This window comes from Numida meleagris, chromosome 2, assembly GCF_002078875.1.
Source record: "Numida meleagris isolate 19003 breed g44 Domestic line chromosome 2, NumMel1.0, whole genome shotgun sequence".
NCBI lineage: Eukaryota > Metazoa > Chordata > Aves > Galliformes > Numididae > Numida > Numida meleagris.
In genome coordinates, this window is record NC_034410.1 from 16,431,100 (window position 1) to 16,444,631 (window position 13,532).

The window sequence follows — 13,532 nt, forward strand, 5'->3', positions numbered from 1 at the left end:
GGGGGGGGGGGCGTGGGTGAGGGGGTGTTTTGTATACTCGATGGTGCCAGATTTTAATCTGAATGTTGTATGATATTTGATCAAATGATTAACAAAAATGTTTACGGATATACAATTCTCTTTAAGCAGTTTGATCTGCTACCTAATCAAAGAGTCTCATTCCTTTGACTGATCTGTGTTCCATTACATTGTGTTGGTGAGCGTAACTGTACGTCTGTCCTTCATTTCTTCACTGACTGAACCCCAAACCTAGTTTTCCCATTCTGCCTATGAATGTAGCTCCTGGACCAAACAGTTTGACCTCTTCAAAACGTATATTCTGTCAACCTTCTGAAAGGTACCCTCTATTGTGACGATTGTTTAAAATGAACATTGCTTGTCCTCAAAACTAGCATTTAAACACTCATTCCCCTTGAGCTACCATGCCCATTTCTCTCCCCTAGCACTCCCAAACTTCCCTTTCCAGCCTTTAAACTCTACTTCATTGCCATAAGCTGAAAGGCAGCTGGGCTGCTCTCCTGGAGATGCCAGACAACACGACAACTTCACTGCCTGCAGCTCTCCTGCTGCATTAGCCATTAACACATGAACAGGGGACAAGGGTAAGCCTTTGTGCTTGCTCCCTGTGAACCAGCTCTTCTATGCACTGGTGGGTGAGAGCTGAGGGCAGGGCGTACTTATAAAATGAAAGAGTCACTGCTTAATATCCACATCTGTGCTGAAAACACACCCCAGACAGCACCAAGCTTCTGGTGGGCAGCAGGGAACAACTCGTGCTCTGACAGTGCTCTGAGCCACCCCAAACATCAGAAGTTATAGCCGTTTAAGCTAACCACATCTTCTTTTCTCATGAGGACATGGAGGAGGACAGAAAGTACCCCAGGAGGCTGGAGCTCACCGACAGTAGCTGGAATAGTTGGTTCTTACTGCAGCATCACTGTCACTGAGCTAAACCAGCCTATGTGCTGTCAAGACCAGCAAGAGAACACTGTTTCTCTGCCGTTAGCAGAGTAATACACAAGCTACAGAGTAGGGAACAGCAATGTTTCAATGTTTGAACACCCCAAGAACCACTGGACCACAGCGCAGTGAGCAAAGCTTGCTAGAAGCACACCCCATATTCTCTGTTCCCAACATTAGCACAAATGAGGGACACTCAGCACCTTGCGGGTCTGGTACTGAGAAACACTATGCCAGGGACCATAGCAAACACATACCAGTATTTTACTTGACCCATCTACACGTGTGTCATGAAAGACTTTGCAGCAGCAACCTCTGCATTCTTGAGCACCCTCTTATTTCTACACCTCTTGAAAAAAATTTGGGTGGTGCCTGCAAAACCTGCACAATCCAGTGCAATAAATTGGAACTGGATGAGACTGAAAGATCTGCTTTCCTTCATGTTCTGTGCAACCCAGAGTGCCTACCTGTAATTCTGCCATTATTTTATCTCCTTCCTCTTCTTCTTCATCTTTTACAGCTGATGCTACAGCAAGCCCTGTGTTTCGAGCCTGATCTTCTTTAGGGGCTTTGGACTGCGCTGCTTGCCCAGCATCTTCACTGCATTCCTACAAGGGGATGAAAAAGCACAGACAAACAGTGTAGCTGAGCCCTCCTAATGCAAAGCAAGCAGTAAATTCAGGTGTGAAAGGCACTTGTTGCTACGTTCCTTTTCATTGCTACCTCACAGGAGTAGGATTAACAGCTTCCTCACCTGGGCTCCCCTCTGCTTCATTCAGGGAAGAGATGGGAAAGGAAGACCAAAAAAACTAATCTGCAACATTTCTGTGAACGTGCTCTCAACTCTGAGCTGATCTTTCCCATCTGTATAACACATGCTTTTTTTTATTTTTATTTTTAATCTTCTTACAACTGTAAATAAGTCAGCTTGTGACTTGCTTTCTACACTGTTGAGAGATAAGCGCAGCAAGGCTAAGGCTGCTGTAAACAGAACTGATCAAACCTTACTTGTTCATTTAGCCTGAGAGTGGTGTTTCCTGGCAAGCAATTTCAGTAGCTCTCCAAGACATAGCTTTGTCTCAACTTATTTTGTGGTTTACAGACACAGCCCAAGCTTGGGAATGCACCTCTGTGCCAGCCATTCTTCAGCAATCTGACTGCCTAGAGGTTGAGTCACCAAACCTTGCCAGCAGCCGCCTCCTTCCTGGCTGCGTAGATGACCTCTCCTGATCTTGTTGTGGTCAGTCCTGAGCCCGGCAGGTAACTGCGCCGTGGAGGCGGCGGAGGTGGGGACTTGGTCAGCTTGTCGTTATCCTGCTCTGCGTCCGGAGCATCTTCTGCAAGTAAACAGGGCAGCACCGAGTGAGCACAGGTGAAAGAAGGAAAAAAAGTATTTTCAGCCCTGCCTCACCAGAAAGGGAAAAAAAAAGCATCCTAAGAAGTCCTGCAGATGAATACATGTGAATAGAAAAACATTTGTGATTCAAGTAGAACCTTCTTGCACAATAGCAGTCTTGCACTTTCAGAACAAAACCACATCACTTCACCCACAAATTTTTAGCAAAACTCCTGTTCCCATTGTCACTGTGGCTAGGATTTCAGCCCTTGGTGTACAAGCGTGACAGGTCAGCACACTTCTGGAAATCAGTCACTTGTCAGAGCATGGTGCAGGTTCAGCTGGGTACCTGATTAAGATAGGGCCCTGCAGCCTCCCTTGAAAGTGTGGGCAACTGGCATGAGTACTAGCAAGACACCAAACCTAGAGGCTTGCTGTTGTTCTCAGCCATTCTGAAGCAAGGAGCAACATTTCTGCTCGGCTGGGAGATGCTCTTGGCAAGGTGGTAGGACAGGCCAAAGCTAGCTACATTCGGATAAAGGCTGTGAGGGAAAATGTCGATGTTGCTCTGGAGGTGCCCCCACTTCAGTTCCATGAGTCCTCTCACCACTAGAAAGGACAGAAGAGTACCAGGAGCAACTCTCCAGGCTTCTCTTCAAAGCCAGCATGAATTATATAACATAATAGCCCCATACACATTTTGTTAACTCACAATGATTCAATTTCCAAATCCAACAGCCAAGCAGAGCCAGCACTCACTTTCTCAGGGGAGCTCTCCAAGAGAAAAACAGTTCCTCAAGCTGGAATTTCCCCCCACCACTGCTTCCCCTCTCAGCTACCAATTCCCCATCACCACTGGACGGCACTGTTCCCAGAAGCAGAGTTTCCCCGCTCATGACCTACCCCTGTGCGTTTCTGGTCACAGGCTAAGCATCATACATGGCAACAGTCACTGCTTTCACACTGCTGCTTACAGTGTTTGTTTTCAAGACAGACAAAATGAACTTCCTGTAGCTATTCAGTGTTATATGAACAGCTGGAATGCATAACTGAGAAAGAGAAAACTTCCAGATTTCAGATTACCGTCTGTTTAGGGCTAAGAATTCCCTCTGGGCAAGTTATTGCATAAGTGTCTGCTGGTTGGGCTGCATCAGACTCCTCTGATGTATTGGCCCCTCTGGACAGGACGGAGCCCTTGGCTGACCCAGCCTCATCTTTGTTCCCTTCTTAGATCAAATGTTCTTCAAAGCTGCTTAAGCTTAAAGAAATCCTCTGTTCTGTTACTGCCTTCCGTGATTATCTGGCACTGACTCGCAGAATTGCAACAACAGTGACTTTCCAGATGCACTTTACATTAGACTACTTTTGTCAATACACGCCACTAAGGTTTCCATGCCATCAGATGTTATCTACCAGGTAAGACTTGTTGCTGTAAAGTCAAAGTAATTCTCTAAGACGGTGTTCACTAGCCTGTGATGTGGGGCCTCTGCTCCTTTCCGTGGGCTCAACCCATTACCCTCAATCTGGTGGTTCTGAATGCATGAACATTAAAGTTTTTCTTACACTTAATAAGTCTGGATGCAAGGTATGAAAGGCATAAAGAAGAAATGATTTCTACCATCTCTTTTGTATCTGTGAGACATGCCAAATATGAGTAACAGATTAAGACACTGAAGAAGTATTTACAGTCATCTGCAAAATTGTACTAAAAAGTGTGAAATTTAACTTTGTTATGTGCTTCATAGGGAAAAAAAAATTCTTAGCTGTGTTCTGTGTGGAGAAAGGCTGAGGCAACATTTTGTAGCAAGGTGATCTATCCAGGTTCTGCAGAAAGCCAGTGAAGGACTCTGCTAATTTATGGCCCAAGTGTCTTATGCAGTATATTACTGCATTGTTGCTCAGTTTTCTAGTTTACAGCAGAGTGTAGCATATTGACTTTTTCTCTTCTTGAATGATAGAAGAGAATGATAGAAGATAGACAGATGGCATGTGAGATATTTAATTGAATATTAAGGAAAAGTTTTGCTGTCCCTTTAACTTATTTATGTTACTATTACAGAATTCACTATGCACAACAGAAGCTAAATGCCTCAATCTTATCACATCTCCCTAAATCTGCTGGCTATACACAGTGCAAAATTGTATTCCAGAAATGGATTATTTAACTATATGACTCATAAAACCTTCTGTTAGTGTGTTCTGCACTTCTTAACATGTCACAGCTCACTGCATCCATATGGTGCTTATTTTCAATGACTTTTTCTATTTGTGCTACACATTACAGAATGTAGTTGTGTGGATAGGCTATAGCCTCACTGAACGGTGACAGAATTCTAAAATTATTTCACATTCAACTGCATTTATTTCAAGCCTGTATCTTGAGAAATATCCAAGGAGCAACAACTTGTTGGTGCTAAAGGTGCTCCAGAACAAAATGCCCCCAGCACCTTGAGTGCAGCCTTAGTCTACACATCTTCAGAGGGACACAGTGGAGTCAGAGAACAACCAAAAATACACCAGTGAAGGAGCAGCTGGCCTCGATGGAGGGGTGAGAAAGGCTGCAAGTCTTCAGTTTGGATCAGACTAGGCTGACACCTCCATGATACAATCAAGGTTTATTTACTGCCTTCATGATTTTATGAAAGAAATGCACAGTTGTTGTTTGCCAAACTGCAAAATATTAGAACCGTGGAGAACTCAGTGATATTTGTAGGAGGTCAGTGCAAAACAGAGGAAGGAAAGCTCCTTCACAGGATGGGGAGTGAGCTCCTGGAGCTTTCTGTCATGGTAGTGGAAACGGAAATGGTTAGTGAGCGGGTTAAAAAAAGGATTAGAGGAATTAATCCATCATGGATATGAAAAGGAGCAGGCTGCAATATTCTCTTTAGTATCGGTTGGGGGTGTTGGAAGTGTGCTTGGTGTATCTATAGCATAGCTGTGGGTGGAATCCTTACTGCAAAAGTCACTCTCATTCATTCCTTCCTTTCCCAGCCACTTCCCCAAGACACTCTGTTATGTAGCATCATAGGTCTTTTTCAGACCTCTGAAGGACTCATCCAGAACACCACTTCTATTTATAGCTACAGTTTAGGAAGTTAGTAAGGACCACTAAGATCAAGCAGTCAGACTTCTCACTTAACAGTGGCTGAAGGATTTCTTCAAGCAGCTCTTGCATCATGCCCAGAGCTTGCGTCTGAGTAGCCTTTCAGAAAAAAATAAAGCATTACTGAAATATTTGAAATGGTAAATAATACAATGTGCTCATAATGAAACTTGCTTCAGTGAGTAGTTACTCTGAATGTTAAAATTTGACACCTATTTTTTAATCTGGCTTTTTCTAGCTTCAGCTTCCACGTGCTGAAACTTGTCATAATTTGTGCAAAGTTAAGAGACCTCCTTATCCTCAGAAACCTCAGGCATGTCTTGATCTTCTTTTGGTAAGAAACCTCTACAAAAAGAGCTTAAGTTTCTGATGGTAAGATCATTTGTGCTCAATCTCTTTGTGGTTCTTTCCAGAGCACTCCATAGAGCTAAACTTGTGCAAAACTGAGCATAGTATACGAGCTATGGATACAGCATGATATGCTCAGATATTCTCATCTCTGTCAAAATGAAGCTGTTTTCTTACTCTCCTGCTCATGAGGAGTCCTTATCTCCAGAGGACAAACTCACTCAGCTGCAGTATGGGGAAATTCATGTTTAGCTGGTCACCCACACTAGCATCTTTAAAATCACTACTTCTGTGATACAATCCTGCATTCTGACAGCTGGACCTGCATCATTCCTCATGGACTACTCGGGGGAATGATCAAGAACACAGAAATCTTTACATTGAAACAAATTTAGAAAGTGGAATAACCTCTCTTTTCCACATGTGCAACTCCTTAGCACCATTTACTCTATTGAAACTTACCTGAGACTTCAAACTTCTCCCCTGCATCCCCTTTAGGCAGGACTGCTGGCTGGGGAGGCATCTCCAAGTTAGGAATTGACTTCATTATATTGGCTTGGGCTTCTTCCAAGAGCTTTTCAAATTCCTTTCCATTATAGTGATCCAGGTTTTGTCTTTTCTCTTCCCATTTCTTTTCTGCTTTCTAGACAAAAACAGTAAAGCATCAGTTCGCCTCTCTGATTTCTGTTGTGACCATTTACTTTTTTAAAAATCTACATGTAAACTTCATAGGTCACCACAGATTCTTTCAGTTCTAGTAAGCAACTAGAGAAAGATACTAATGCAGTAATTGTAAAATAGTTCTGACTTCCATTGTACTAGATACGGCACAAACACAAGACAAACTGACAGACCACTGCTCACTAAAGGAACAAAGGCAAATTTTAAGCCTGGGTCAGTGATTTACTACATCACACTGGTGACTAAAGTGCATGTCTGTAATAAGACATGAGAGTTCAGCTGTACATTTGCTGAATACCTACCTCTGTGTGGAACCACTGAAACTTCACACTCTTTCATCTTTATCTCTCCATAATGGGGGACATGGAGATTTATGGAATGAATGAAATCCAACAATGCAAGTGTTGCCAAAGAATCACATAATATTGTTCAAAAAGAGGGTATTCTTTAAAATATGTAAAATTTTGTACTGTCACATTTAAAATCAGAGGGTATCTTCAGAAGTGCATGGTGTAGTAGAGATTAAGCGTATAAATCCTCACAATGCATTTCAAAATCCCACCTTCAGTCTCAGAAGTGAGACTGGGAGCTCAGACCCAAAAAGACAACAACTGGGTGAGTAGAATACACCATACCTCGATTGATACAGCTCTGTTTCTGGTACTTGCACTGTGAATTTCCTCAATGAAAAGACTTTGCATGGTGTTGCCATTGACAGAGACCTGTAGTGCCGGCATGCCTTGGGTGGGCTGGGATCCTACTGCTGGTTCCTGGGGGGGTGCTGGTGGGGTGGTGGAGGGGTGGCCGCTCATTGGCAGCCCTTCACTGTGGCTGGGTGCAGCAGGTGAACCCTGGGCATGGTTGACCAGGGCTGATGAGTGCTGAGACTGATGGATGACAACAGGAGAGCTCTGCACGTGATGGACCGTCATTGTGGAGAAGGGGACGACTTCTGACTTGACTGATGATACCTGGGACTCTGATGTGACTGCTGTGAGGTTTTGCTGCGCATGTCCCTGGGTTTGCTTGGGCTCCTCCTGATTTTTCAGAGCTTCAGTTGCAGTGGCCTTTTCTGTAGCAGAGTATTGCACAGCCTGGGAGGGATCCACACCCCTCAGCAGTCCTTCTGTAACATGTCTGCTCAGCCAAATGGAACACAACAGCATGGGGCATGGTTAGCATACGGATGAGTATGAGTAATATTTAACATGAGTAATATTTAACAATAAGCTTTTGCGAGAGAAAACTTACAAAACATCTGTGACTTTTTGCTTTCTCTAACAGGGAATTCAATTTTTAAAGAAGCCACTCAAATTAGGAAATTTCTGCTTTTTAAAATATTTTAAATCCTTCAAGGACATACTGGCCCTTTTTGACCAAACCATGAGTTACAGTGAGTTGATTTCAGAGGGAGAATGGAAATCAGTTGACTTACTTTTTTTCACAGAGCCTAGATAAACAATAATTCTTGCACTATTAGCATAGAATGCGGTAGCTACACAGAATGTGAAGTAGCATTTTAGCAAATTGCCAAAACAAAGCCCTCAAACAATACCTCAGGAAGGTTTTGTCTGTCAGCAGTTTGGGATAGAGTAAGGTACAGATGTCAAATCAACCATTTCTAACAATTATCTGTGAAATGGCTGACCTTCAAAGCTTGGCTATCTGTCAAATGACATCCTTTTTTTTCCGCTATGGAAACAGAGTTTAGGAGAATTAATATCCAATTTGGTTGGACAAAACACCAAAAATTTTTGGTAAAACTTTAGCATGTATAGCTTATTGTTTATTTCTCGAACAAGATGAGGCAAAAAATAACTGTAGTCACTTTTAAGTAAAGGAAGTTATTATGAAAGAATATGAATGATTATCTACAAGGAAAAATAACTGATAGCTCTTAGAAGAGCTGTCACATAAACCATTTTATCCCTCTGCCAGTGTTGGCAAATCCATTTTATGTATGCTCCAGGATACATGGGACTAACGCCAACCCTACATTCCTTAGAATAATGATGGCAACAATATACTAATGATTTACATTTGAATGTAATAGAAGTAAAATTGAGACATCCCTTCCCCCCCACTCCTGACAGTTTGCCCTGATTCACTGAGTTTTGAGTAGGGATTAAATTCAATTCCTACTGCTTCATATCAGTAGTCATTTGCTGCTCATATACTCTGACAAGTACAGCTAAACCCGGGTCCTCAGTGGACATAAATTTTATCTAATATTTCAACTCTCTCTAAAGCATCCTCCTTCAAAAAATAAAAAACAACAAAATAAAGAATTTACATGGATGCATCATATGGGAAAATATTTACTTCTTTCAGAAGGTTCTTGGATGTCTTTATCCAATTCAAATCTTTTAAGATATTTCTTACTGACACAGTTTTTGGAGATGCACACTTCAGTGTCAGAGACTATTTCTACCATCTTAGATTGCTGTAAATGCCTACAGATAACTAGTTCACATATAGGACTGGTGTCATTCTGTAAGCTTTCTCATCCATGTACTTCCCATATCTGGCAGTGTTCAGTTTCAATTATAAGCTCTGGAAAACTGAGATTGTTGGTCAGAACAGAACTACTGCACAGAGCACAGGAAAGGATAATTAGATTTCCTTTGAGAAAGCTCTAGGAAGAATCTCTAAAATGCTGCAAACAAGTTGCATTTCTCCATGCTTGGGGAGAAAGGAAAAACACAAACCCAAAATACTTGAGGAAATTCTCTAGCTTGAAGAAAAGAAAAATCACCTTCTGAGCATTGTAAGGACATCTGTCATGCTGCGCACACGTTTCAGTAAGCTGTCCAACTTGTGTGGTTCCTCCTTTAGGAACCTCACAGCTTCTACCTCAATGCGGAGGATCGCACGCATTTTATTCTGCAACGTTGGGAACTCTCCTGCAAAGACAACAACTGTGAAGCTGAAGAGGAAATCATAAAAGCCCTGCGGAAAAACAGATGACAGGGTGATTGTCGAACAGTGGAGCGTCAGCCTCTCTCCAGGGGCCATGCGACAAACCCCTTAATCCTAACCTTAAACATGTTGGAAGTGAAAGATTATGCCCTCAGATTAAAGGCAAAACTGTTCTCAGCTACTGTGGTCAAAAGAGAAGAATCGAAAAGAAGAAGTACATACCTTTAAGAGTGGCAACAGCTTCTCCCACTTGACGCAGAAGAAAGGCTCCATCTTCAACATCTTTCAGTGTAACCGTCTTACTGGAAGCAGTGGAGTCTCTCTTCAGGTCTTCAACAAATCCCTCTAGCTCACTGGCAAAACAAAAAAAGTGCACGAGATGTAAGCAGGACACTATAATCAAGTATACGTAAATGAAGGGACTAAACTAAATCAGAAACCTCATCTGTGGCATCTTTAAATATGATACCACAGGATGAAAAAAAACAGCAAGGTACCACGATGGGACAGGAGACTCTTGGATACTCATGCCCAAAGCACAGGCACTTGTAACTTGCCCAAATCATTAATTTTTCTGATGCTGCACGTGTGCAGAGCAGTTGTGCTACACAGGGCCAATGGAGCAGTGAAACACATGCAACAGCCAGCCCTCTGTGGATGCATATACTAGAAGAAGGGCACATACATGCTATACCATGCCATCCAGTACTGGTTTGCACTTTATATTTTCTCACAGCTGATGACATGCAAAGGAAGGCACAACAGTGAAGTGACAACCAAAAAACTGGCACTCATGGTCCCTTGACACAGGCCTGTTTAGCAGCCTATTCCTGCTAGAGAGGATACAGCATTCTGTTTCCACAAATCACCAGGATGAAACAGCAAGTGTGCATTGTGTGCACCCCTTGGTCAGCATTTGAATTAACTAATTAATCACTTTAGATGTTTTTTTCGAGTCAGGGATGTCTTATGCTTCCTCAGGCTCCATCTGGTGCTTCCTCAATGTCTTTTACAATGCCTTTTCCAGTGCTTCCTCACATCACATAAATTTTCACAGTCATTCAAGCATTCAGACACATAAGCTTGATTTTTCTGGGAGTGTGGAGCAGGGACAGTTCTTTTCCTCCTGAGATTAAGACCAGACTGCTTTAGCTGCAGTTTCCACATAGAAAATATCTCAAAAATATCTGAAGTGCATTATACACAACTAGACAAAACCAGAAGAAATGCCCATGTGGACATTTCAGAAGAACCATCTCTTGAAAACTGGCTCTAAAAGAAATCTACCTCTACTGAGATACTCAATTCACTAACAGGAATATTCCGAGAAGCAGTTTAATTGCATGTTAGAAAACAATGCAAAGTAAACTCTGAGTTGTCAATCAGGTACCATTTTAACCTAATTCTGGACCTCATTTCTTGCATCCACTCAGGTCAAAGCTTTGCAAGGCATGGGCTGATTGTCTGCAATGAGGTAGCAGAAGACTGCCTTCCATGGGTCTTGCATTTCCTCATACTTCCCTTGTGCCAGCACTGCCATGCAAATCCAGCAGAAAATTACTCATTTTCAGCCAGGGCATTTCAAATACCCATGTCAATGGATAACAGGAGGTCAGAAAGAGGAGTGAGAGAGGAATAATGTCCAGTAATGGGATAAGCAGGAGTAAATCCACTACAGCACCACTCTGTGTTAAGGTCATTAAGGTGGAAACATGGTCACACAGAACAGTAACGGACAATACAAGAGCACTCTTCATGCACAGAGAAACAGAAATAGTAACAGAATCTGAACTTTAAATGCACACAGAAAAGAACTAATTTCAATCCAAAGACTAAGAACTTTAGAAACTATGAAATATTTTTGAATTAAGTATCACAAGTTGCTTCTGAACGTACGTGGGAAGATGCTCTTCCCATTTTAAGATGACCTCTCCCAAAGACTCTGCCTTAAGAAAGACTGGGAGAGCCCCGATTTCCACTCGCACAAGCATACTTGCAGCAAACAACTGAACGGACCACACGATGGCAGCAAGGGAACGTTACTCGGGATACTTTTCCAGCAGAAGAAGATGCAATAACACAGGGGTCTGTTGTCCCCATCTCTGCTTTGCAATAGAGAAGGGCGCAGATGTAAACTAGGAAGGAGCTGGAAAAGGAGATAACTCACTCACTGTAGTGCACAGGTTGCTGCCCTCCAAAATCATGTTCAGCAGTCCTGCATCTTCTCCATCCTTTATGTCTTGATACCAGCACTACTTCAGGATTTCTAAGGTGAATCTACCCCCTCTTTGTAGATTAGCACTGGAAAAGCACCTTTCTCTGACATTCGCATCCCTCAGGCATCAAAAAAGGCACAGACAGAAACTTGACTTTTTTCACAGGTGGAAAGAAATGAACAAACACAAAACAATGCTAGGATGTTTTGGTAGGCTTATGACTGTCAGAAATACAGTGATAGAGGAAAGACTTCCAGCTAGCTAGCAGACAGTGTCTGTTCTGGTTTTTTGAGCAGAAATGGATAAAAAACCTTTAATTCCATACAGTGATCCTATCAGACATGACAACTGATTCCAACATAGCTCAGAGGATGCCATATTATACTGCTTCATCTTGTTAACTATGAGGGAAGAGAAACTTCATCCCTCAGGAGCCAAAGATTTAAACAGATGGAACAATCTCCAGCGTTTCTTTTCTGTACATGGGAAAACAACTTGGCTTTATAGATTTGATTGTGCAAACCCAATTAACAAGACATCACCTTAATGCAGTTTCAGTAGGCTAATACATGATAAACGATTTCTCTGCATCTATGTTTTACAGAGAAGAGCAGAGACAAACTGTGATGCAGAGATCTTTCTTTAGGCAAAAAAGCATCAGAGGATCTGTCTCAGATTGTCAGTTTGTTTTGTAACCTGTTCCACAGATACTGCAAAATGAGTAGCAACAAATCACCCAGACCAGATGGTATTTGCCCTGGAGTTCAAAAGCAACTCAAGGATGAAGCAGTTGAACTATTAATGCTAAGCATCTTACTTCTTGATTAGAATTTATTTGGCATTAGAGTAGTGGAAAATGTCATAGATGATAAAAACAAAAATTTAAAAAGTGTGTGGGGTAATCTCTGGTGAGACTAACATCTTCAGGATTGTGTAATTGATAGATGCCATAAAAAAGAAAAAACAGTTAAGAATTGGTGGACCCATGGATAAACATATTGTGTTATTGTGTAAAGAGCTTTCACAAATCCAGATGGCCATTTGAAGAAATCAGCAAAAGCATGGGGAAAAGCTACAGCCCAAAATACTTTCAGCAAGGTACCTAAGTAAAAGGTTTTAAGAAAGAAAAGTTGCTGTGGGACAAGAAGGGAAATTCTCTCGTGAATATAGTACTGGAAATAAAGGAAAGGGATCAATGAACAGCTTACTCAATGAATGGAGCTTGCTAGCGGGTTCCATAGGGATCTGTGCTAGGGCTGGTGCTTTTCAACATATTATAAATAATTTAGAAAAGAGGATGAACAGTATAGTCAAGAAACCTCCTACAGATGTTAAGTTATGCAGGGGAATGAAAATGAAAGCTGCCTGCAAAGTGCTGCAGATGGATCATCTGAATTTAACTGACCAGGAAAAAAAAACAAACACTAAATTCACTCCTAATAAATGTAATGTGTTGCTCATGTGAAGAGGAAAAATAAAAAATAAACCAACAAAACAAATACAGAAAAAAAATATCAAAAACCCCAGCAATTTCCCAAAACCTGAGATTTTATACACAATTATGAACACTGAACTGATAATCCGCCCTCATGAGTGTGACACTGGGTTTGTAATGGACCATCAGAACAGGGAGACAATCACCATGTCACTGCATGTAGTCCTGGTGCACCCACATTGGTGCATCCTGTGCAGGGCTCTTCTCTTTCCCCATCCCCACTTCACAAATGTACAGTAGAGTTAGAAAGGCTACAGAGAAGAAAAGAGGATGATGAAATGTACAAAACAGCTTCTACATAAGGAGTAACTAGCCAGACTTTTCAGGCTGGAAAAGACATGATCAGAGAAAGGGAGTGGGGAATCTACAACATTATGACTAGAGTAGAGTTGGTGAATATTCTGCCTTGCATAATTTAAGACTTTGAGGACTGATTGACAGATAAGAGATTTTAAAAATAAGAAGAGGTTCATT

General features: G+C 41.9%; 1 protein-coding gene across 25 annotated transcripts in view; it reads right to left on the reverse strand.

Annotated features, from left to right (window-relative positions):
* Window positions 1-13,532, reverse strand: part of KIAA1217 (KIAA1217 ortholog) — a 354,365-nt gene that overhangs the window by 10,413 nt on the left and 330,420 nt on the right. For 24 of the 25 annotated variants that reach the window (XR_002436144.1, XM_021389175.1, XM_021389180.1 and 21 more), the window contains 6 exons: window positions 9,570-9,700; window positions 9,184-9,331; window positions 7,064-7,565; window positions 6,210-6,390; window positions 2,143-2,297; window positions 1,428-1,568 (listed from right to left, as the gene is read on the reverse strand). Coding sequence is in view for 24 of the 25 variants with exons in the window: in XM_021389175.1 (XP_021244850.1) it covers window positions 1,428-1,568; window positions 2,143-2,297; window positions 6,210-6,390; window positions 7,064-7,565; window positions 9,184-9,331; window positions 9,570-9,700 (1,258 nt within the window). In the remaining variant the exon portion in view is untranslated. The remainder of the gene's footprint in view (window positions 1-1,427; window positions 1,569-2,142; window positions 2,298-6,209; window positions 6,391-7,063; window positions 7,566-9,183; window positions 9,332-9,569; window positions 9,701-13,532) is intronic. The other variant, XM_021389178.1, reaches the window with a different exon arrangement.